The sequence below is a fragment of the Antedon bifida genome, chromosome 11 (genome assembly GCF_963402885.1).
Source record: "Antedon bifida chromosome 11, ecAntBifi1.1, whole genome shotgun sequence".
NCBI lineage: Eukaryota > Metazoa > Echinodermata > Crinoidea > Comatulida > Antedonidae > Antedon > Antedon bifida.
The window spans coordinates 16,927,491-16,950,505 of NC_136236.1; the positions used below are offsets into that span (position 1 = coordinate 16,927,491).

At 34.7% G+C, this 23,015-nt stretch overlaps 1 protein-coding gene across 4 annotated transcripts; it reads left to right on the forward strand.

The window, feature by feature from the left end:
• Nucleotides 1-480: 480 nt before the first annotated feature.
• LOC144855277 (general transcription factor 3C polypeptide 1-like) lies at nt 481-22,751 on the forward strand. 4 transcript variants are annotated; one of them, XM_078713085.1, is made up of 33 exons: nt 481-563; nt 693-910; nt 1,143-1,285; nt 1,895-2,135; nt 2,433-2,630; nt 3,017-3,236; nt 3,376-3,458; nt 4,032-4,150; nt 4,388-4,506; nt 5,354-5,529; nt 6,636-6,700; nt 6,885-6,969; nt 7,345-7,470; nt 7,979-8,104; nt 8,510-9,022; nt 10,658-10,852; nt 12,052-12,226; nt 12,716-12,863; nt 12,991-13,097; nt 13,320-13,558; nt 14,020-14,121; nt 14,968-15,081; nt 15,694-15,794; nt 16,124-16,307; nt 16,620-16,754; nt 17,196-17,349; nt 17,706-17,788; nt 18,148-18,959; nt 19,370-19,526; nt 19,852-20,286; nt 20,389-20,894; nt 21,279-21,468; nt 22,543-22,751. In XM_078713085.1, the coding sequence occupies exons 1-33, from the start codon at nt 509-511 to the stop codon at nt 22,747-22,749; spliced, it is 6,531 nt and encodes a 2,176-aa protein (XP_078569211.1). In that variant the 5' UTR covers nt 481-508; the 3' UTR covers nt 22,750-22,751. The 4 variants fall into 4 exon arrangements, with proteins under 4 accessions (XP_078569211.1, XP_078569208.1, XP_078569210.1 ...); XM_078713082.1 differs by having other exon boundaries at nt 19,852-20,894; XM_078713084.1 differs by having other exon boundaries at nt 5,357-5,529; nt 19,852-20,894.
• The last annotated feature ends 264 nt before the right edge of the window (nt 22,752-23,015 follow it).

A 23,015-nucleotide genomic window follows, 5' to 3' on the forward strand; every position in this document is an offset into this window, starting at 1 on the left:
AGAGAATTTAGTCATCTTTTTTGGAGGAGGAACAGGTTCGAGGACGAGTTAGAGTAACATATTTTATGTTTAATTGAAAATCTTTTGTTTTATTATATTATATATATATTAGTAAATAGTTCATTCATGATTTATGGATGCCTAATTTAATACAGATTGGTTATTTTTTTTCTTTTTATGTAAAAACTCCCAGGCCCAGTCACCGTGGTGAGTGACCATCGCTAAGCATTATAGTGAACGGTACAGTCGCCACCATGTGGTGAACGTTGATTATCACTGAGTCGATTCGTCCCAGTGACAGATTAACTTAGAAAATAAAAAATACAGCTATTTTATTTATAGCTCTGGCATACAGCATACAATATTTTAGCATATGGCTACAGTACATTTATGGTCATTATTATTATTTATTTATTTTTCAGGAAATGATTATGAATAATAATATATTAGAGGGCCTAGAGTAGCTAGGTATTTTATTTATAATACTAATAGCTGTGTGATTTGTGAGATGGAAGAACATAAACAAATTTGTATGGACGAGATAGCCCTTGAGGGACTGGATGGTGAGTTTATATAGACATAACGTAAATTGTTCATACGTAGAGAAGAAGGAAGAAATAATTTGATATATTTATATAGGCCCCTTATTTTTTATCTTAAATTTATTAAATAATATTTCTGATGTTTTTCAGGTATCACCTTAGAGAGCCTGTGGTTCCGACTGCAGGATAGGAAACCTCCTTTCAGGCTTCCTATTGATGAATACTCAAGACCGTTTGTCTGGGAGCTTATCACATCCATGCACGAGGTGCAATTTTATGAGCTTCCCACAGTCCGACCTCCGATAACGGCCGGTGATGGTGCAAAAGAGTTTTCAGAAGAACTGGCTACCTATGTCTGGTTTGATCAGGTATGTGTTGTGGAGCATACATAACGTTTAACCTGTCTTGTCTGAATCAGACGATGAAGCCTAGTCTACACTTTTGTGAACACTCTTAAATGTTGTATCCCCTTAATAAGGTTCCCAGACAGTCTCCCATCATCCAGAGTGCAACCGAACCCAATGTTGCTTAACTTCTGTGATCTGATGATCAGCAGTATGACTGTATATAAACAATACATTTTTATCATTAATTGTACAGAAGGCAGAACCCTTACAGATGATCAGTGATGAAGCTAAAGGAATAAGAGGATGCTCTGGCACTTACCATACCCGTAAGGATATCACTTCAGAAGTCAGACCTGAACATGGAGACATTCTGTCTATTACTGAGGCTGAGAAAAGGTAGTGTATCAAATTGCTCAAGGTATATTCTATCCAGCATGATTTATCACAGAACCAATCCAAGGAACTTCAAAGTATTACTATACAGGAATTTTCGGTTTTGAAGTCCATTTGTTTTTTAAACTATGGAGTGAGCATTGACAACCTCTTGGAACAAACCATTCCATTCATTATTTGTTCAACCATAACTGTTTGTCACTCATCCCCTACGCTTGTATACAAACATTTCTGCACAATTAAATATAAATTTTGCAAAATGATTCTATGTTGGTATAAAGTAACCCTATGATTTAGTGTGATCTTTAAGTCTAAGCACCTCTCCATCTTTCTACAAATGAACATCTCTAACAAATAACTTTTATTTAGGGATTATCTTATTATTATCTTATTAACTTATTCTACTGCAGTTTCTGAAATAATTTTTACTGCAATAACATATGATTTTTAGAAGTTTACGAATCAGTCACTGTAATAAACAGTGTGTATGATTACCCAGAAAACCTTGAGAAATAATTGTATAAACAGGTTAAAGAATGTATTATACTGCAGTAACTGCAGTAGAGTATACTGAATGAATACTTACAGATGTTAATTTTTTGTTGTTGTTAGATATGGCGATAAACTTGTAATTGTTGCATCGCAAGAAGCTAGGCTTGATGCTTTGATGGGCCTTAGTGGAGATACCAGGGCAGAGATGTCTTTAACTTCCTACTGTACTTTAGAATATATTGGCAAGAGTCGTCACAATGGCAGGCTACAGACAGAGTTGGCTTCAGCCCTTAAAATCGATGCCAAAGGCGCTCACTATGTTAGGAGAATATTGACACGTTCTGGAATAGTCACAAAACAGGTATGTGATTTGTATCTATAATAATAAACAGTAAAACATGTATTAGGGGGGGGGGGTCCCTTTAATAGGCATGTCCCAAAGGAGGAATATTCTACTGTACATCAGTTCAACATGTGGTTTTTAATCTTTCTAAAGCTCTATCTACACTATTCATTTTATATATGTGACTAAAAAATTTGACATGCCCATATATGGACACGATGATGTCATATCACTACCATATTTGGGCACATCACACTTTTTTTTCAAATTAGTTTGGTAGTGTAGACAGAGCTTAACACTATGTTTTTTTTTCAGCATCTGTCATACTTTGTTAACACTACAAGTGTAATGAAGGCTGGTAGGATTTTATTGCTGTCACGGTTTCACAACAAGTTGTTTAATACTTACCAATTTTTGATGGAAAAGGTCTCAAACTATTTGGAAATGCAACCAGGAAGGGAGACGTCACTATTTAATATACGAGAATTCATTTTGTCAATTATGAAAGATAAGGTAATACTGGCTTTTAAAGTTAACTTAATAATCTTTGAATTTCCTATCCTACAGTATATCTTTCTCTTCAGCCAAAAGTGCCAGTATTATCTGTAGAGCCCTCATTTGGTTACACTGAAATGAATAAGGGGTAATATATCTTTTAATACTACTGTATGACCAATATTTGTTAGTTCCTGAATGTGACTGCAGCAATTTGACATACTGTACTGATGTAATATGTTACCTTTTAAACATGAGGTAAGGTTGAGTGGTGGGCTAATATCTGAGTTAAGGCTGAGTGATGGGCTTAACCAAGAGGACCAAAAATGTAATTGGATTTGTTGATTCAATTGTTTATTGTTAAATTATTGGATTGAACTTTAATTTTACCTTTTTTTATACAGGGCTTTAGTCAGCAAAAAGCTAAGAAATTTTACGAGTTGTTAAAAAGCTCGGGATTGACAAGCTTTTTCATGCGCTCTCGTTCAGAGTTGTCTGGTAAACTTGACGAGACCAAGGCCAGAGGTCGACAGGACCGGCAGATACGAATGGTGAAGTTGCTGAAAACGTACGCAGAATATACACAAGAGCTTGATGACCAAGAAAAGCCTGAACCTAGTGCTTGTAAGTAAATATTTGTCCTCAGTTGAAGAAATTTTGATTAGACCCACTAAACAATATGGTAGTGCAGTTAGTTCACATAGTACGGCATGAAGAATATATCTATTTTTAATTTTTTTTCAAATTGTATGTTTTTTCATAGGTATAATGGAAAGCCAAGTGATTGCAGAAGAGCCTTTGATAATGCAAATATACAGGCTATTTCGGGGTGGAATGTCAAAAGTCGTAAGTCAAAATAAAAATGCATCTTTGTCCGCATGTTTAGGAAGTTTTCAGTTTATGATGACCAACGCATTGTTGTGTCGTTGGTCGTATTTAGAAACCACCAACATCAAGGAATCGGGTGAGGAAGAACGTGCAAACTTTCCCGCATGCACCACAATTGACATGACCTAACTTTAGTTTTTAGGTTGTCAGTCAACAACTTCCTATGTCTTCAGTCTCATTATCATTGTTTTTAATTTATTTTTATTTTGATCATAATTATCTTCTGAAATGGCCAATTTTATTTTATTCATTACATTTTTTATTCTAATTTTTTTGTGCTTTATTTTATTTTGTTTATCTTTATAAATTCTATTTATTTTATTTTAATTTTTATTATTACATGTTTATGTCTGGTCATATTGTATTTTTGTGAGGGTCCCTAATGATCAGCTTTGGCTGGATGGACCACCCTCTTAAAATATTGTTGAAATAAATAAACAAAATAAATCATTACCTTTTTTTAAAAGGGCTCAATGAATCAATTTTGTCATCATTTTTTGATAATCCGTAAAAATAATGTTTTGTTTTCAGGACATTAGCAAGACCGTACAGCTATCCTTAATTGAGATTCGACGTTTTATCAACAAACTTTTAAAAGACAAGAAGCTTGAGAGTTATTTTCATTCAGAGGGAAAGTTGAAGTATAGAAGGTGATCATTTTGTGCTTTTTGTTTGTAATCAAGAAAAATGTGATTTGCCTAAATATGGTAGTTATATGCCCAAATATGGTAGTGATATGACATCATCATGTCCATACATATATGCACATCATGTTTTTATGTCACATAAATTTGATTGTGTAGACAGAGCGTTACCATACTGTCATAGAATTGTTGAAAATAAAAAACAGGGAAATAAATAACTGATGATTATTTTTTTTCTTAAAGATATGTTGCAATAGGCTTTCCAGAACAAAGCACCTCGGAGAAAGCTAGAATCCAGGAAGTTAGGGAGTTACAGAAAATAACTGAATTGGATTTAAAGTTCAGAAACATGGATAACAGTGGTAAGTACATAGTACCAGTAAATACTGCAAATACACTAAGACTTCAATTAAGGTTAAGATACCCAACAAGTTGTCCCAATAATATAGGGGTGTCCCTGAGTAGGGCTTGGCCATATTTGTAAAATATATGTTACCCCTCATTGGTTTCATGGGAATGTGTCCTCTGATAGTAGGAATTGGCCGTAATTTAAAAATGTATGTTACCTACTTAATTATTTTATGGAAATGTTCCCGCTTTACAGGTGTGCATCACGCTTTTTATGGATGTGTCCCGCTTTATAGGGTTGTTTCCCGCTTTACAGGTGTGCATCACGCTTTATATGGATGTGTCCCGCTTTATAGGGTTGTTTCCCGCTTTACAGGTGTGCATCACGCTTTATATGGATGTGTCCCGCTTTATAGGGTTGTTTCCCGCTTTACAGGTGTGCATCACGCTTTTTATGGATGTGTCCCGCTTTATAGGGTTGTTTCCCGCTTTACAGGTGTGCATCACGCTTTTTATGGATGTGTCCCGCTTTATAGGGTTGTTTCCCGCTTTACAGGTGTGCATCACGCTTTATATGGATGTGTCCCGCTTTATAGGGTTGTTTCCCGCTTTATAGGGGTGGGTCACGTTTTATATGGATGTGTCCCGCTATATAGGGGTGTTTTCCGCTTTATAGGGGTGGGTCACGTTTTATATGGATGTGTCCCACTTTATAGGGGTGTTTCCCGCTTTATAGGGGTGGGTCATGTTTTATAGAAATGCCCCCTCAATAGAGGTGTTCCAAAGGAGGACCAGCCAAGGAAGATTTCAGGAGATACTGATTTTGTTACACTTGTATAAGTATGCACATTCTTTTTTTAGAAGAACCTTCAACATCTCAACAGTCTCAAATGGTCGCCAAAACCACAGAGAATGTACCTCAAAATATTACTCCACCTAGTAATAGAGTATCCATTAAGCAGAACAAGAGGCGGAATATAATCTTGAAGGAATTGGAGAGAGTGAAAATTGTTAATGGATCTCATTATCTAAAAAAGGTCAGTGCAGGTCACAGGTCACCTTTAGTAAAGGTCACAAAGATTTTTGTTTCAATGATGTTTTAAATTACTTGTACAGAATATGTCTAAAGTTGATATATATGCAATTTTCAGTTTTACAATACTATTTGTAAGTTGTATAGTAGAACCCCTATTAAGAAGAATCCTTCAGTACCCATGAGGATGATGCCTTAATCTAAAGCTCTACACTATCAAACTTTATGTGTCAAAAAAGTGTGGTGTGCCCAAATATGGTAGTGATGTGCCCAAATATATACATCATGTCAATATATGGACACATCACAATTTTTATCAGATAAAGTTACAGAGCTTTATGTGTACAATAGTTAAAGATGTATTGTCCCTTTGTCAAATTCCCAAAAAATAAAAAATAAAAGATTTCGAAAAAAAGTGGGTCATTTTGAAGTATCATAATAGTTATTAACTTTCACCAAAAATTAGTCGAAAAAAAAATCATTTAACTGAAATACAGACGTTTTTTGGTTCAAAAAATAACTTTGACTTCCAGTCAAAGTTTTCAATCAAAACATACCTCATAATGCAACGCGCTTATTTGGCTACTCTGTATGCATACTCATAAAACTTCCTCGCGATCTGTGTAAAAACACCTTCTCAACCGTGAAGAGTTGTAAACAATCCTAATTAGCATCATGCATAATGTATACTCGTGGTTTGAAATCTTTGTTTACTTTCGCTCGCGACGATTTTCCAGACGAAATGTAATTAATTAATTTAGCTTTTAATTACGTAAAATTGTTGTTTTTGACTCAAATTTTCGACTTAAAGTGAATAACTTTAATATTACTTTGATATGGCCAATTTAAATTTAGAATATTTTGACCTTCATTTTTTTGTGTTTCAAGGGACAATACATCTTTAAGCACAAAACACAAATCAGACTGCTTACTTTTCGTTAATGATGTCACCCAGCATTAAAACATTCCAAAAATGAATTATAAAACAAAAGAATGTACTAGAAACCCCTATTTGGGTGGCACCCCTTAAATAGAAGTTCTAAAACAGTACATAGCATTTGTGAAATGTTTTATTTAAAACTTTTTATTTAAACTATTTTTTTTTTGCAGATTATTATGAAAAAAGAGAAAGAAGAAGGGTATACAACTAGCTGTGATAGGAAGACTTTGATTAGGTTAGGATATTTCAAAAGGCCTTTGTACAAATAATAAAAACAAACAAAAAGTTAAATGAGTTAACATATGTATACAAGAAAAGATTGATCAGATCAGGGAGATGTACTGTATATTTAGATAAAAACATTTCATTAAATAGCATTTGTTTATTATTTATTGAATCAATTTTGTGTTTTTTTCTAGAATGCTCAGAAGACTGAAAGATCAAGGACTTGTTAACATCATACACAGAGTAGTACCTCTGTCAGAAGGCTGTTCACCAAAAGAGGTTAAAATAATTCTTAAAAGCTGTCCAGAATGTTCCATATATATACAGTAGAACACCTCCTTTGGGACACACCTATTCAGGGGACATCCCTATTAAGTGGGAGGGATGGATCCAGGGGTTGATCCAGGAGTGGATCCAGGATCGGATTGGATCCAGGGGGAAGCGCTAGAGGCACAGCATTGCAACCTTTGAGTTATCTCAAAAACGTAATATGTTTAGCCTATTACTGATGAAAGTATGTTCTTTCAAGCACTTTTGCTATCCTTGGCAATAATACAAAATTGAGAATAATAGTAATGATTGTATACACGCACAGCAGAGATTCATTTCATACGCCAAAGGAACATACTGTATTTTATAATTTTCGTTTTACAGTTGATGCTGATCACATTACCAAACATACCAGAAAATGACGATATTGTAGTTAATTTTGTGAAGACTTTGCAGTTTAAAACGTCCAATCAAAACCTTGTAAGAGTCCATAATGCTCAACTAAAAAAGGTAAACATTTGTAATTTAAAAAAAAGATTTATTTAGAGCATACATGCATGTTACATGGAAGAAAATAATATGAAAGAAGAAACAGACGTGTGGTATAAATGATTTTGCGAATCACAGTATGTCCTACTGCAGACAACCCAACTGTCATGATAAATGTGGCAGCCTTCCGAAAGTTTGTGTCATCTCCAGCTCTTCCACTAAAATACGAATTCTCCTGATACTACTAGGCTTTTTCGGCGTTTGGTATACCTCCCATACTACTATTATACTATTTATAGCACCCTCTATAGTTTGAATATGCTTTAATAAAACTTCTCGATATTTCACTTTTACAAGTTTGGAAGTTTACTTTTAAGAAAATCAAACATGACAAATATTGTGAATGGTCAAATAAACTACTTTTATAAAAATTATAGTGATAATAATTTATTATTAAATTTTTAACAAAAAAAAGGAAGTTTTATATATATATTGTTTTACTCATTTTCATGTAAACATTCTTTTATAGACCGAAAAAAAACATCTAAGGAAATTACTTAAGACATTTAGATGTAATAAAACTGATGATGAAAATGACAAAGATATAAAAGATACAAAAGCATCTACAAGCAATGTTGAAGTTAAAGTATCCACTGTAAGTTTGGCCCTTTCTTTGTGTTTGTAGTGAGAACTACCAGTCCACACATGTGGACGACACATACAACTGTCTTCACCCCTAAGGGTCACTTTGTTTCATACAGCTGCCACCAAATAACATCCTTTCGTCTGTTCACAATATAAGATGGACCAATACACCGCAGTAAACCCATACTCTTCCGAAAGAGAAACTGGGTTCTTTAAAGTACAGACATGCCAGAATACATACACTGGACTTTAAATCCTTATCCGAGAAGACTTGTTCTACCATCAGAACAATGGTTGAGAAGTGCCTTGAACATGTGCCATTTTATAGCTATGGTTTGCATCAACCCTGCCTTGAATGTCAAGTGATGTAATATTAATTGTGTCCATTTTTCAATTTATTTTCATTCTCCTTCAGCGTGCGGGACCACCTTCTGCTTGTGATGAACAAATGCAAGGATATATGCGTAAGATGGCGCGTGCACTCATGCTTTATCATTACATTTGGTATTTGGTGTACGCCCATCCGCTGCGATCAAAGTCAAACATGCTCAGCATTGACGATCTCGGATTGAAGAATACTCGCACTTGGACCAGAAAAAATAAACGAGAAAAACATTGTCGTGATGTAATTGAGAATTTTAATAAAGTATCGCCTGAAACGACTGAGATCGGTGAGCTTATGGCAATGGTGACAGAGTCTTCTAAAGACTTGCAAGAGATTACAACATCTTCACAAATACTTGGTAGTTTGTGGGGTGATGCACCAAAAGTGTGCAATGAGGAGACCTCAAAAGAGACGATGTGGAAAAAGTTTCTTCCACCGCTGCCACGTTACAGCAAGTGTGCTGAAGGCTGGTTCTACGTTACTGACTTGATTATGATTATGCCTCTTAGTATATTCTGCAACTTGATTATGCTCACTGTCAAGGTATCATTTCTTTTATGTCTGGTTCCCACTAGCGACACAATGCAATGACGTAGACAAAATGCAAGCGATTTGACCAATTACAGTCGACACTTCTAATATCCATCATTTGTGATTGGTCAAATCAAATCACTTTTGTACGTGCTTGTGTTGCGTCGTAGTTGGAAACAAGCTTTAAAATTAAATCTACTGCACAGTTATAGGAAAAAGGTTATTCATTTAGCTGTACACGTTTTTTTATATCTTCATTTAGCTGTACACGTTTTTTTATATCTTCATTTAGCTGTACACGTTTTTTTATATCTTCATTTAGCTGTACACGTTTTTTTATATCTTCATTTAGCTGTACGCGTTTTTTTATATCTTCATTTAGCTGTACACGTTTTTTTATATCTTCATTTAGCTGTACACGTTTTTTTATATCTTCATTTAGCTGTACACGCTTTTTTATATCTTCATTTAGCTGTACACATTTTTTTATATCTTCATTTAGCTGTACACATTTTTTTATATCTTCATTTAGCTGTACACGTTTTTTTATATCTTCATTTAGCTGTACACATTTTTTTATATCTTCATTTAGCTGTACACATTTTTTTATATCTTCATTTAGCTGTACACGTTTTTTTATATCTTCATTTAGCTGTACACGTTTTTTTATATCTTCATTTAGCTGTACACGTTTTTTTATATCTTCATTTAGCTGTACACGTTTTTTTATATCTTCATTTAGCTGTACACATTTTTTTATATCTTCATTTAGCTGTACACGCTTTTTTATATCTTCATTTAGCTGTACACGTTTTTTTATATCTTCATTTAGCTGTACACGTTTTTTTATATCTTCATTTAGCTGTACACGTTTTTTTATATCTTCATTTAGCTGTACACGTTTTTTTATATCTTCATTTAGCTGTACACGTTTTTTTATATCTTCATTTAGCTGTACACGTTTTTTTATATCTTCATTTAGCTGTACACGTTTTTTTATATCTTCATTTAGCTGTACACGTTTTTTTATATCTTCATTTAGCTGTACACGTTTTTTTATATCTTCATTTAGCTGTACACGTTTTTTTATATCTTCATTTAGCTGTACACGTTTTTTTATATCTTCATTTAGCTGTACACGTTTTTTTATAACTTCATTTAGCTGTACACGTTTTTTTATATCTTCATTTAGCTGTACACGTTTTTTTATATCTTCATTTAGCTGTACACGTTTTTTTATATCTTTACTGTATATCTGTGAATATCTTAATATATCGGACATAAGTGTGCTGTATTTTCAGTATCTTTGCGATGTAGGGCTCAGTTGGAACTCGAACCCACAACCTCCAGATCATTAGACTATCATTCATACTTCTAGACTACCATTGATGTCAAGAGCTATCTGTGAATATTGCCATGTTTGTTGAAAATTACATTATACTTCGTAATAACTATAATGTAAACTATATTCTAGGTACCTATATGTTTTATTAGGGCAGTTTGTGTTTCCTATCCACTTCAATAATAATGATATAGATTACATATTTGTAATATAGTGTATTATATACAACCAATATTATTGTATATGGTATCAAAACGTCTGGAATTGTAATGATTTTATCTGTTTTAATTATTTCTGTCTTTCAGATCCCTAACCTTCAGGAATATCTGAATGATCCAATCAAAAAGCATATGCCATTGATGTTTCTACCGGAAACTCTACAACAACAGTTGTGTTACCGTCGCAAGTATATTCACTCAATCCACACTGGTCTTCAAAGGTTGTGTCAGATGGGTTTGCTGACATTTGGCCCTTTTTATAGTTTCTTTGACAAGGATCAGGTATGCAAAATAAATACAGTAGAACCTGTATAAAGGGGACACCTTTAGGACCCCAACAATATCCACTTAATAGGGTATCCTCTAAATAAGATGATTGTAGTGTAAAAACATATATTGACCTTCAGGGAAATTGTCCCCTTAAAGGGTAGCTCTGGATTCGCAGGAAATTGTTCCCTTAAAGGGTAGCTCCGGATTCGCAGGGAATTTTTCCCTTAAAGGGTAGCTCCTGGGTTCACAGGAAATTGTCTCCTTAAGGGGTAGCTCCTGGATTCACAGGAAATTGTCCCCTTAAAGGGTAGCTCCGAGTTTGCAGGAAATTGTCCCCTTAAAGGGTATCTCCGGGGTTCGCAGGAAATTGTCCCCTTAAAGGGTAGCTCCGGGGTTCACAGGAAATTGTCCCCTTAAAGGGTAGCTCCGGGGTTCACAGGAAATTGTCCCCTTAAAGGGTAGCTCCGGGGTTCACAGGAAATTGTCCCCTTAAAGGGTAGCTCCGGGGTTCACAGGAAATTGTCTCCTTAAAGGGTAGCTCCGGGGTTCACAGGAAATTGTCCCATTAAAGGGTAGCTCCTGGATTCACAGGAAATTGTCTCCTTAAGGGGTAGCTCCTGGATTCACAGGAAATTGTCCCCTTAAAGGGTAGCTCTGGGGTTTCACAAAAAATTGTCCCATTAAAGGGTAGCTCTGGGGTTCACAGGAAATTGTCCCCTTAAGGGGTAGCTCCGGGGTTCACAGGAAATTGTCCCATTAAAGGGTAGCTCCTGGGTTCACAGGAAATTGTCCCATTAAAGCGTAGCTCCGGGGTTCACAGGAAATTGTCCCCTTAAAGGGTGGCTCAGGGTTCATAGGAAATTGTCCCTTAAAGGGTAGCTCCGAGTTCTCAGGAAATTGTTCCCTTAAAGAGTGGCTCCGGGTTCCCTTAAAGGGTAGTTCCTGGGTTCATAGGAAATTGTCTCCTTAAAGGGTAGCTTCGGGGTTCATGGGAAATTGTCCCCTTAAGGGGTAGCTCTGGGGTTCATGGGAAATTGTCCCCTTAAAGGGTAGCTCTGGGGTTCATGGAAAATTGTCCCCTTAAAGGGTAGCTCCGGGTTCACAGGAAATTGTCCCTGTAAAGGGTAGCTCTGGGGTTCATGGGTAATTGTCCCCTTAAATTTCTCTACATTCTTGATTTATCTCTATTGATATATAATATCTTTATATAGGTCTTTTGTTATCTACATCAAAAAGCATCAATAGTAAACACCACAACGTGTGAAAAACACTATAATGAGGTAAACCCAGGCAACTACCAAACTGATCATTACTTACTTGACAATGAACAAACTGTTGTTCAGTTCTTCCAACATCTCCAAGTCATCTGTCTGAACACACCTTTAGGTAAGTAGTTCTAACATTTCTGAGTATCTGTCTGAACATTCTTTTGGGTATTAAAGCAGTTCCAACATCTTGTGAGTCATCTGTCTGAACACACCTTTAGGTAAGTAGTTCTAGCATTTCTGGGTATCTGTCTGAACATTTGGGTATTAAAGCAGTTCCAACATCTTGTGAGTCATCTGTCTGAACACACCATTGCATTATTATTAAAGTATTTCCAAGATCTAAAAATATTTGAACACACCTTTAGGAAAGTACTTCCAACAACTTTAAGTCACAATAAAATATCTGTCTGAACACACCTTTGGTGGTGATAAGTACCATTCTCCCAATTTGTTTTCCAGAAACTGGGTCAGATACATATTATCAGACAACCAATAATAATGATTTGTCATATTACCTAGAATCTTCTGATAAATGTTGAGATAAAATTTCTCAGCAAGGGTGATAAGAAAAAACTTGAGTAATTTGTTGTTGATAATACTTTTTTAGGTGTAACGCGTCGAATTGGGGATAAGTCGGAGGATAAAATGATGAAAGAGATAGTGTCCGTAAAAGACATATCAGTAAAACCTGCAGACATCGGCAGGATTCCTGGTAATGGAAGGGGAGCGGCTGGCTTGGATTCAAGTATATATGCGTATGTACAATGATTTTTGAAGTAAAATAATTTTGACATGATCTCTAAATGTCTCTGCTGCTTTTAATCTGTTACCTCAGTTCAGTAATATAATAATTAATGAATTTTGTTTTTGCTTGTTTTTCAGACACCTTAGAATGAACTGGAATCGACCAGCCCCGGGGCAAAGTAGTAAATATAAATATAGACAAAGGAAACAAAAAGACATTATTAAAACAATTAAAAAACATCAAGGTAAAATACCAGCATACAATTGATTGCATTTATCACTATCAAATAGGCTATTGTGATTTTGTCTTGTTTGCACAGGTCCTCCCATGACGGCGAAGATTGGAAAAATATTTTCTGTCTTCAACAGAAGATATTCACAACTTTACTTTTTAGGAATTACAAAAACCTTACTTTACTAGAGTGTTCTAAAATGTTTAAATAATGTTTAAATCTTTCTTCATATAGCAAAAAAAGCCAGTTTGAAGGGAGTAAATATCGTTAGCGAACTCCACAAAGCTCGGAATGAAAAATATAAAGGAGGGCGTGGTCTTAAACGACCGAGACTAGTATCAGAAATAATGCCCAAGAAGAAGCCAGTTAAAAGGGTTCGTGTAACAGAAAAGCCACCCGTTAGCATTGGCCCGACTACAAGAATGATTTTAAAAAGATCTCGATTTGATTGGACGGAGGAAGAGGACAATATGGTATGTTAAATCAAGAAATAAGGTTAATTAATAGATGTTGAAATTTCACCAAGCAAAGGGGTATCCCTTCAAGAATGTGTTATTAGATATGTAACATCAACGGCATGAGTAATAATCCGTCGTTGGAGTGGCGTTATGCAAGGATTTATTCATTCATTTTTGTACAGATTGAACTTTCCGATTAAAATGGAATGTTCCCACTTTGGCGGATAACTCCATGTAATTGTCCTTTTTCATCTTTTTTTTTCTCTCTGTTCTTCTTTCTTTCTGCCATTTCTGTGTCTTGTGTATCTCAAAGTGACGAGTTCAAATGAGTTAAGTATGATTTGAAATGACATAATTTGATGTTTACTGTATAATTTTTTTATTAACTTATGTACTCCATTATTGTTCATTGTACAAATTACTATTGTCTACATTATTAAGCTACAAAAAGTAATATTTAACTTTTTTTTTTGTAGATGATGGTTTTTAATATTGCAAATTTGTTACTCGCTAAAAGAAGAAGTCTTTTCTTCATTTCCTGGGGTCATCGCCATGACTTATTAATGAAGAGCTTTCCGGTAAGTGTTTCAGGGAATCACCATTCTAGGTTTGGGAATTTCAATTACTGGTTTGGGAATTTCTATTCCTGGATTGGGAAATTCTATTACTGGTTTGGGAATTTCTGTTCCTGGTTTGGGAATTTCTATTCCTGGTTTAAGAATTGCTATACTATACCTGGTTTGGGAATTTCTATTCCTGGCTTGGGAATTTCTATTCCTGGTTTGGGAATTTCTATTCCTGGCTTGGGAATTTCTATTCCTGGTTTGGGAATTTCTATTCCTGGTTTGGGAATTTCTATTCCTGGTTTGGGAATTTCTATTTCTGGTTTGGGAATTTCTATTCTTGGTTTGGGAATTTCTATTCCTGGTTTGGGAATTTCTATTCCTGGTTTGGGAATTTCTATTCCTGGTTTGGGAATTTCTATTCTTGGTTTGGGAATTGCTATTCTTGGTTTGGTAATTGTTATTCCTGGTTTGGGAAATTCAGTTATGGTGTAAAGTTTTCCCAACCTGATATGAAAAATGCAGTATGAAAAAGTTAAACTTGTTCTTAGGTAGGATTTGACAGATCACTAGCCTTCATTCAGGTTCAGAGGTTCCAACCTGGAAAATGAAATGTGTGGAGACTTATGAAAGCATGACCAACCAATAGAGGGCACTGTAATATGAAATATTCCAAACCATAGAGGGTGCTATTTTATTTTAATAAATCTTAGGCATCAACTTAAAAAAAAATTTGTTGGTGCTAGAATGAACTTTCACTTTCCCACTTTATTCCTAGAACTTATTTTCACAGCGTTTCAAGATATTTTTGCACTGTGTAAATTCATAACCTTAACTTATGACTTTTTATTTTTTTGTCAGGAATCAAAAAGTAAATCTAAGAACGCTCTGATGAGGAGATCAGCAGCACTTGTAAAGTGTCCACCTTTTCGTACACAGCTTGCAATGCACTTGTCCATTCTACAGAAGGACCATGTATGACACAGTACTTATATCTAGACATTTTGTTTTATCTTTAAAATATTGTTATGCACTTGTCAATTGTATGACCCACTTTACGACCTCCGGGAGAGGTGCGTTATGGATGTTTCATTTACAAACAAATATTGATGCATGGGTGCATTAACAACCTAGATGGTATGTCACATCAATGAACAATGGCATGAAAAACACATGGTCACAATGCGTCAAAATGGGTGCTTCATGGTCACCTAAAGGTAAGTCATGTTTTTGGCGCAGGAGTTAGTCATGGTATTAATAAGGTATGACGCACATCGAACAAATTATGCAGAGGGGTCCTGAGAGTTGTATAGTGAGTCATACAATTGACAAGTACCAGTGTTAGTCTTAAGTTAGTTATCAAAAAGCAAAATTTTTGCACAACATTCTGTAAAATATTTTTATGAATGTTGAAACAAAATTACATGATATACAAACATTTAATGAAAACATCATTTACTTTAACATATACTGTACTATTTTTCATTTTATGTTTTGTTTTTTTAAAATGAAAATAGAATTTGGTTACCTCATTAATGTTCCTACATAAAAATTGTTTTTGGATTTAATATTTGTAATTTTTATCAGATTATTCTTGAAGCTTTAAAAAAGGAAGTTAACAGTGACGTTCAAGATGATTGTGAGAAGGAGTATAATAGTATGGTGGAATTGGTGACAGAAAGATTAAGGTAAGTAATGATAATGTAACTCAGTATCATAGACAAGTTCCATGATACAGTCGCACATGTTTGTCACATGTGTAATTAGATCAGATCTACATCTGATACAACTGCCCCCTAGATTCCTCCCCCTCAGTTGAAGTCTATAGAGCGACCATTTATAGTTGCTGCACCAAAGTTGTTGCCAAAAAAAAATTATGTGCCAAAAAAATGTGATGTGCTCATATATGGACATGATGATGTTATATCACTACCATATTTGGGCACATCACACTTTTTCAGAGCATAAGTACCAACTTTGTAAATTAATTCTATTCTTTTTAAATATTCATATACAGAGTGTGTTCACATGATATTGGACAAATTTCATTTACATCAGACAAATTTCATGGAGAGAATGAGATTTTAACCGTCTCTGACGTTCTGTATCAACTTCCCAAATACAAGATTCCGCAGCAAACACAGTGGAAGACAACTGACGAAAAAGAAATAAAAAAACTGGTTGTACGACAAGCTGTAATGGTAAATTACGGACCATGTCAAAATTATTCTACTGCAGTTACTGCATTAACAATATTTTATATCAATTAAACTTAAAGCTCTGTCTACACTATCAAACTTTATGTAACAAAAAAATGTGATGTCCCCATATATTACCATGATGATGTCATATCACTACCATGTTTAAGCATATCACTACCATATTTGGGCAAATCACACTTTTTTTGTTACATAAAGTTTGATAGTGTAGACAGAGCTTTACTCTTTAAAAAAAATATAAAATTAACACAAAATGTACATATATCAAAATAATGTATGTATCTTTTCTGATAGGCTAGCTTCTTTCTGATTGATAGACCAACACTGTTTAATCCCAGCCAGGCATTCTTTGTTTTCAATCAGTTTCCAGATGACCTCCTTGCAAGGGTGGTTGATGTTTTGAAAGATGCCTACTTGACTACCAGAAATGTAAGATCTATCAATTTGCTGCTTGAGAAAATTAGAACATTTGCAGTAATAAGTAGAGGGAAACTTTGAGAATGCATATCTGACTGTATTATAATTCCTACACAAAAATATCGTATACAGTATATTATTGTGCTTATGTATTAGGAATTTGTTTACTTCATATTGATGAAAACCTGGTTTCTAATCCTGAGGACTGTTTTTTAATATATTAGATATAATTTTTTTTTAATATGGTAGGTGTTTTTGTTGTGGGGCAATTGGAGAGGTTTTGACCCTGATCGTTGACCCCATCTCTTTAAAGTTGAACTATCCCAACAACAAAAAATAGATTTGGATAAAAATTGTCACCTGTGGGCAATCTTTCAAATCAACTTAAAACTCAAGATTTTAGGTCAGATTTTTTAGACTATCGTTTTAAAGCGTTTTTAATTTTGTCATCAGCGTTTTCGTCATAGAATCCGAAGAGCATTACCGTGTACCGCAATGTCTCTCCAAGTTTCTACAAACTGTAGGAAAATATTCAACAGTACTATATCAACTGACATCTTTAAAGAGATGTATGAATACATGCAACGTCTGGACGAGGAGCAATATGGTAAAAATACATACATTTTTTTATTTAATTGTCCAATAAGTTCAGGCAAAAATAAATTGTTAAAAAGAATTCTCATGGAGCTCAAAAATAACTTTTTACAAACATATAAAAACTTAAAATAAGGACATATAAAAACATCCGGTGAAACAAACAGGGGGATATATGTTTTAACACTACTGCCATTAACCTACTTCCGTGTTAAGCATTTTCTCTCTCTCTTGTGACATTCTTGTCAAAATTCCCTATCGCTCCATCTTTGTTGCCATCCTCATCTTCCAGGTGCATGCTGTTTCTCTTTTTCCTGTCGATACAAAACAAATAGAATAACTTGGCATATTAATTATTATATTTTACAGAATCAGATGCATCTTCATTAGTACCCGTCAACACCACGTGTGGGCAAGTTGCGTGTTTTCTCTCCATGATGTTCTCTGATTTGGTAAGTAGAGGTGTGGCAGTAGGGGAAGGGGCCTAGAGTGTGATTCTCAATAAAAGTTAAATAATAAACAAAAAATAAGTTGAATGTGGGATTGAAAGATTTACTGGTTTATTTGATGAGGCAAAGTCAAGTCAAGTAGATTACCATAGAACTTGTCAAACAAGATAATGTCAAACTTATATATGATATCATTCACCAGTCTTGTGCACCGCACAAAGAGCTTAACGCACAATATCGTGTTCAATGGGAGAAAATGATGAACAATAAATAGCTTAGTTTAAGCTGCGAAGGAATTAAAGTTATAGTATTTTATAGATCTGAATTTCAAAATGGTGCTAATACATATTTTTTAATTGTAGGTTGATTATAATATTCAAATGCCAGATCAGGTCATATTACTAGATAATTCATTAATCAACAAAAGTATTCTTGAAAGAACAGCAAAGTTGATGAGAAATGTGCATGATTCAGAAGATGAAGATGAGGAGAATGAGGAGGCACAACAATCTGGTAGCCAACCGACCTCTGACCCGTCGATATATCCACTGTACAAGCGCATTACCTGTATACAGAAAATCAGTCATGCGCTGGAAGCGAAAGGAAACGAAAAAATGGATGTAGAAGATCCAGAAGCGGAGGTACAACAGAATTATCAAGCTGCTGCAGATTTTGTCAGCAATGAGCATAGCTACACTCAACCTAAGCCATCCATTGAGGAGAAGATGCCGCCAGCAGAAACACCAGTTACAGCACCAAATAACCCTGTGCCAACAGAGAAGGAAGCTAAAATGGCGAAACAACAAGATTCTAAAGTTTACACCACCAGAACAGATTGGTTCCTTCTTCAAGGATTAGGAGACGATGGACTTACGGAGGAGACCAATGGAATGCTGGACACCATTATGTTAAAGCCTTGTAAGACTGACATCAAGGTATGCCAATCACTGAAAGAGAACATACACCGCTTCAATGGTAAGACAGCGTTGTCACCAGATGATCTCCACCAGATGTTTGACAGGTCTGATGATCTGCTTCTGCATACTTTGAGGCAGGATTTTTTAGGTTTCACTGACCAATGTGATATCAAAAGTGAATGGAGCCCTCTGGAACATTTTGAAGACACAAAGTTTATCCCAATACCACTAATGAAGAAGACATCTATGGATGATATGTAAGTAAAGAAACACATTTTACAAGAAAATAAACTCTGTATATCCATATTGTGCATTTATCTGAAAAACAGTGTTTATCGATTCATTTTTAGGAATATTTTGTCTGATTTATCAGATTCTAGGAAAATTAACTATAAACAAAAATCTAAAATCTAATAGGAAACAGTATTTTCATACTTTTAGAGAGTAATAATGGCACAACGGTAGAGAATCGGGACTGTCATGTGAGAGGTTTGGTTTCAAGACCTGCCTGTCGCATATTGCTTGTGTTGTTTAGGCGAGATGCTTCAATCTCATCATATATGCAAATTCTGTGTCACTGTTTTACAGAAATTGCCTATGATGCTAGAAAAATTGTAGCAGTTACTGTTGCAGTTACCTGTAGTAATTAATAGCTTTTGTTTGATAGAATTCCTACATTAGGGGACGAGGAGTTGATATTATTCAATTTGATTTCTGACAAGCAACATCTTGGACTAATGTCATCTGAAATACTGGCATCAAATAGTCATCTATCCATTCATAGTCTGATTGAAAACTTGCATAACCTCATAAAGAAGAAATTGGTATGTAAAATAAGGGACCATGCAGCGCTCTCAATAACACTGGTCCGCCGGCCATTGGCCAGTAAAATGTGTGGCGGACCAGTTAAATTGTCAAATAAAAAGTCCACTTAGCCAATAAGTTAAGTGAAGGCCTCCCTTATAGGCCCACATTCTGTGACCAGTAAAAGAAGTCTAGGACCATTAAAAATGTAATTTTGCTTCTTGTCTAGTTAAAAAAGCCTTAAGGGAGATCCCTGCCATGTCAAAATGATGCTACTGCAGTTATAGAGTAGTTGTTCAATGCATACATTTATTTTAATGTTTTACTAAAATGTTTTTTCTATAGATTTTCAGAGTTGGCTTAGATGTTCACCGCTATGTTGCTGTGAATTATTGTGATCTTTGGAGCATAACATCTGCTAAACCCTCTGAAATTGGCTTTCAATATAAGCCACGTACAAAACTAGAACAAAGTATAACAAAGGTAACTGGCAGCAAAGAAGACAAACTTGCAGAACCAGAGATAGTAAAAGACATTGAGGTTGTTTGTGCTGATGAACAAGTTGAGGCTGTGGAGATTGTTACACAAACAAATGAAATGGAAGGCAACTCTTTAATAACTGATCAAGAGGTAGTTGGCAGTAAAGGACATTCAAGAAGTGTGTCAATAGAAGTGCCACAGCAAATTGATGTATCTGCAGATGCAAGTGCAGAGACCATGGAGACAATTATTCAAAATGAATTTCAAAAGGAGTTTGCCTGTATAAATGATAGAGAAGAGGTAGTTATCAGTGATACTCTTTCTTCAGTTGTGGAACCTTCTAATAATATGTGTGAACAAACATCAAGCGATAGTACAATTTTATCCAATGATGGAGAAGAGGTAGTTATCGGTGATATGCTTTCATCAGTTGTGGAAACTTCTGTGCAAGACACTAATGATGTGTGTGAACAAACATTATGTGACAGTACAAATTTAACCAATGATAGAGAAGAGGTAGTTATCAGTGATTCAATTGTGGAAACCTCTGTACAAGACACTAATGATGTGTGTGAACAGGCATCATGCGGCATTTCAAAATTAACCAATCAAAAGCAATTATTGATGGATAAATCAAGATTAACCAATCAAAACCAATCATTACAGGATAATTCATCGACAATCATTGAACCTTCTGAACATAATTTAGAGGACACGATAGGTGTGTCTAAAGACCAGGAATGTGCCAGTAACACTGTTTTAATGAATTTATCTGAAAAGACTTCTTCAAAAGCAATTGACAATAATTCAGAATTACAACCTGCACCAAAGATTTCCACTAGACAAACAAGGAAAAGGAAAAATGAAGCAGAAAGTAAAATAATTTATCCAGATTTGGGTTTAACTAAGTAAGTTTCTAACTTTTTTTGAAAATTACAAGCACAATAAATATCAAGATAATGAAACTAAGTGTTCATGTCAAAATGATTCTACTGCAGTTACTATATGTTTAATGCATAAACATGTTAAAGTGTAAAACAATACAAAGTAGCTGCTTTTTCCTCATCAGTCCTCAATTCAATTCAAAAGCCATTTATTTTGGTCCAAAAGACAATAAGTTGAAAAAAACAGTAATGGCAGATTGAGATTATTTAAAAAATTGATGGACAAAGGCAGAATCCCAAGAAGATGAAAATCTGTTGGCGGTATTGCCTCTTTCAATGGCCGTCTTCCTTTTCTCTCCACACACTCAAACCACTGTAATCGTTTATTGATTTAAAATGTTTGTTTAGGGATAGTGAGATACAGTTTATTCCTCGGCAGTGGTATAGTATGGGAGGAGAAGTCGATATTGTAGAGTTGACAAGGTTGCTTCAGAAGATTGGGTTAATTGTTGTCTCAAAGCCAGGAATACCAGAGAAGCACATCTTCGACCAATTGCATCTAGTGTTATCACCTGTGGAGTGTAGAGAAATTCTGCAGGTACTGATAATTTATTAATTAAATGTAAGATTGATTAAAGACCTCCAGATGAGTCGGAAGTAAGCCTTGAAGTGGCTGTTTTGTATGTTGTAAGCCATGGAAAGTGGCTGTGAAAAAGCTCTACTTCAACCTTACTACAGACAATTTACTCTTACTGTACCCTTTTCATATCTGCAAATATCTCCTGAGATATCGCAGAGGTCTCGTGTGAAATCTCAACTGATGAAAGGCCTGTTTTTGTACCCAGTTCTTACTGCATGCACATGTATTGTCCTGGTATTAAACTGACCAATCATAGTAATCAAATAGCTTGCAACTATGCCTTCCTTCCGTGATTTCTTAGGGTTCATGTATGCATGTATGAAAACGTGTAATAAATCGGGAGATTAAACCTGGTTACAAGTTGTTACAATTTATGCAGATGTGAAAAGGGTATTAGACTATTTTTTGCTTTAAATTACTAGTTTTTCAAGGTGAATGATTTATTTTTCAATCAATTTTTCAATATTTGGTCAAAGTGAATATTTTTCAGGGACAATCTATCTTTAATAATAATTATTAATGATTTTTATAATTAGATAGTATATCAAATTAGTATATTATTATGATTTAACTATGAAAGATTAATATTAGAAATTTGGAACATTAATCTTAATACAATTTTGATTACATCATAAATGGAAATTTTACTAAAACCATGCATTAAGACAATTAATATTTCAAGAAATAAACAAGATGAAATCCCTTTCAAATCCCTCCTGTTTATATATATACTCTATTGCAGTAACAATGGCAATTGTTTTACTAACTTAAAAAGAAACAGTGTATATGATTACTTAAATACTGTTACACTAGAGATTCCTCTTATTACATAAAAATCACCTCCCCTTTTTTGTTTTTTTTTTTGTCTTAACTTGATACTGTATGTAATTAAGATTGATTGCACTGCAAACTAGGAAATATGAATGTGGTGTAATGGGTCTGCACTCGCCTTCCAATGGCTGAGTCCTAGGTTCAAGTCCTGCTTAGGGTAATTTTTTTTCATTATTTATTTTTGTAAACATTTTTTTATAGATGTTGCAGCAAGCTGGTTGTATAACTAGGCATGAAATTCCCAAATTACCATCAACGTGTCTGTTTAAGAATTTTACGAGTACTCAGGAAACGGAATATTTCTATAAGCCAACCATAGACTGTATGCTGCGCCTTGCTGCTTACGAACGCTACAAACCAGAAGAGGAGACGACCCAAGTTGAAAATGAAGACCCTAATATTGATTGAATTTATTGTATATAATGTTTTAATTACTATAAATTATTGATTCATACTTTTATATTTATAAAGAAAAACTATTGAATATTGAACAATATTATTATGCTAATAATAAGCTTGACGCTTCTTATAACGCTTGACATCTATCAGGAAGAATGACCATCATGAAATTGAACTGTCATTAGGAACGCCCTTATCATCATGAAGTTTGAACTCTTATCAGAAAGTTAACCTATCCTCTAATGTTTGACCTCTCATCAGAAAGTTAACCTCTG

Excerpts from the sequence above, each read along its gene's own strand:
- LOC144855277 (XM_078713082.1), top strand. The coding sequence starts at position 509 with ATGGAAGAACATAAACAAATTTGTATGGACGAGATAGCCCTTGAGGGA. Across the intron at positions 564-692 it reads AGCCCTTGAGGGACTGGATG|GTATCACCTTAGAGAGCCTG; the intron begins GTGAGTTTATAT and ends GATGTTTTTCAG. Across the intron at positions 21,469-22,542 it reads AGTGTAGAGAAATTCTGCAG|ATGTTGCAGCAAGCTGGTTG; the intron begins GTACTGATAATT and ends ATTTTTTTATAG.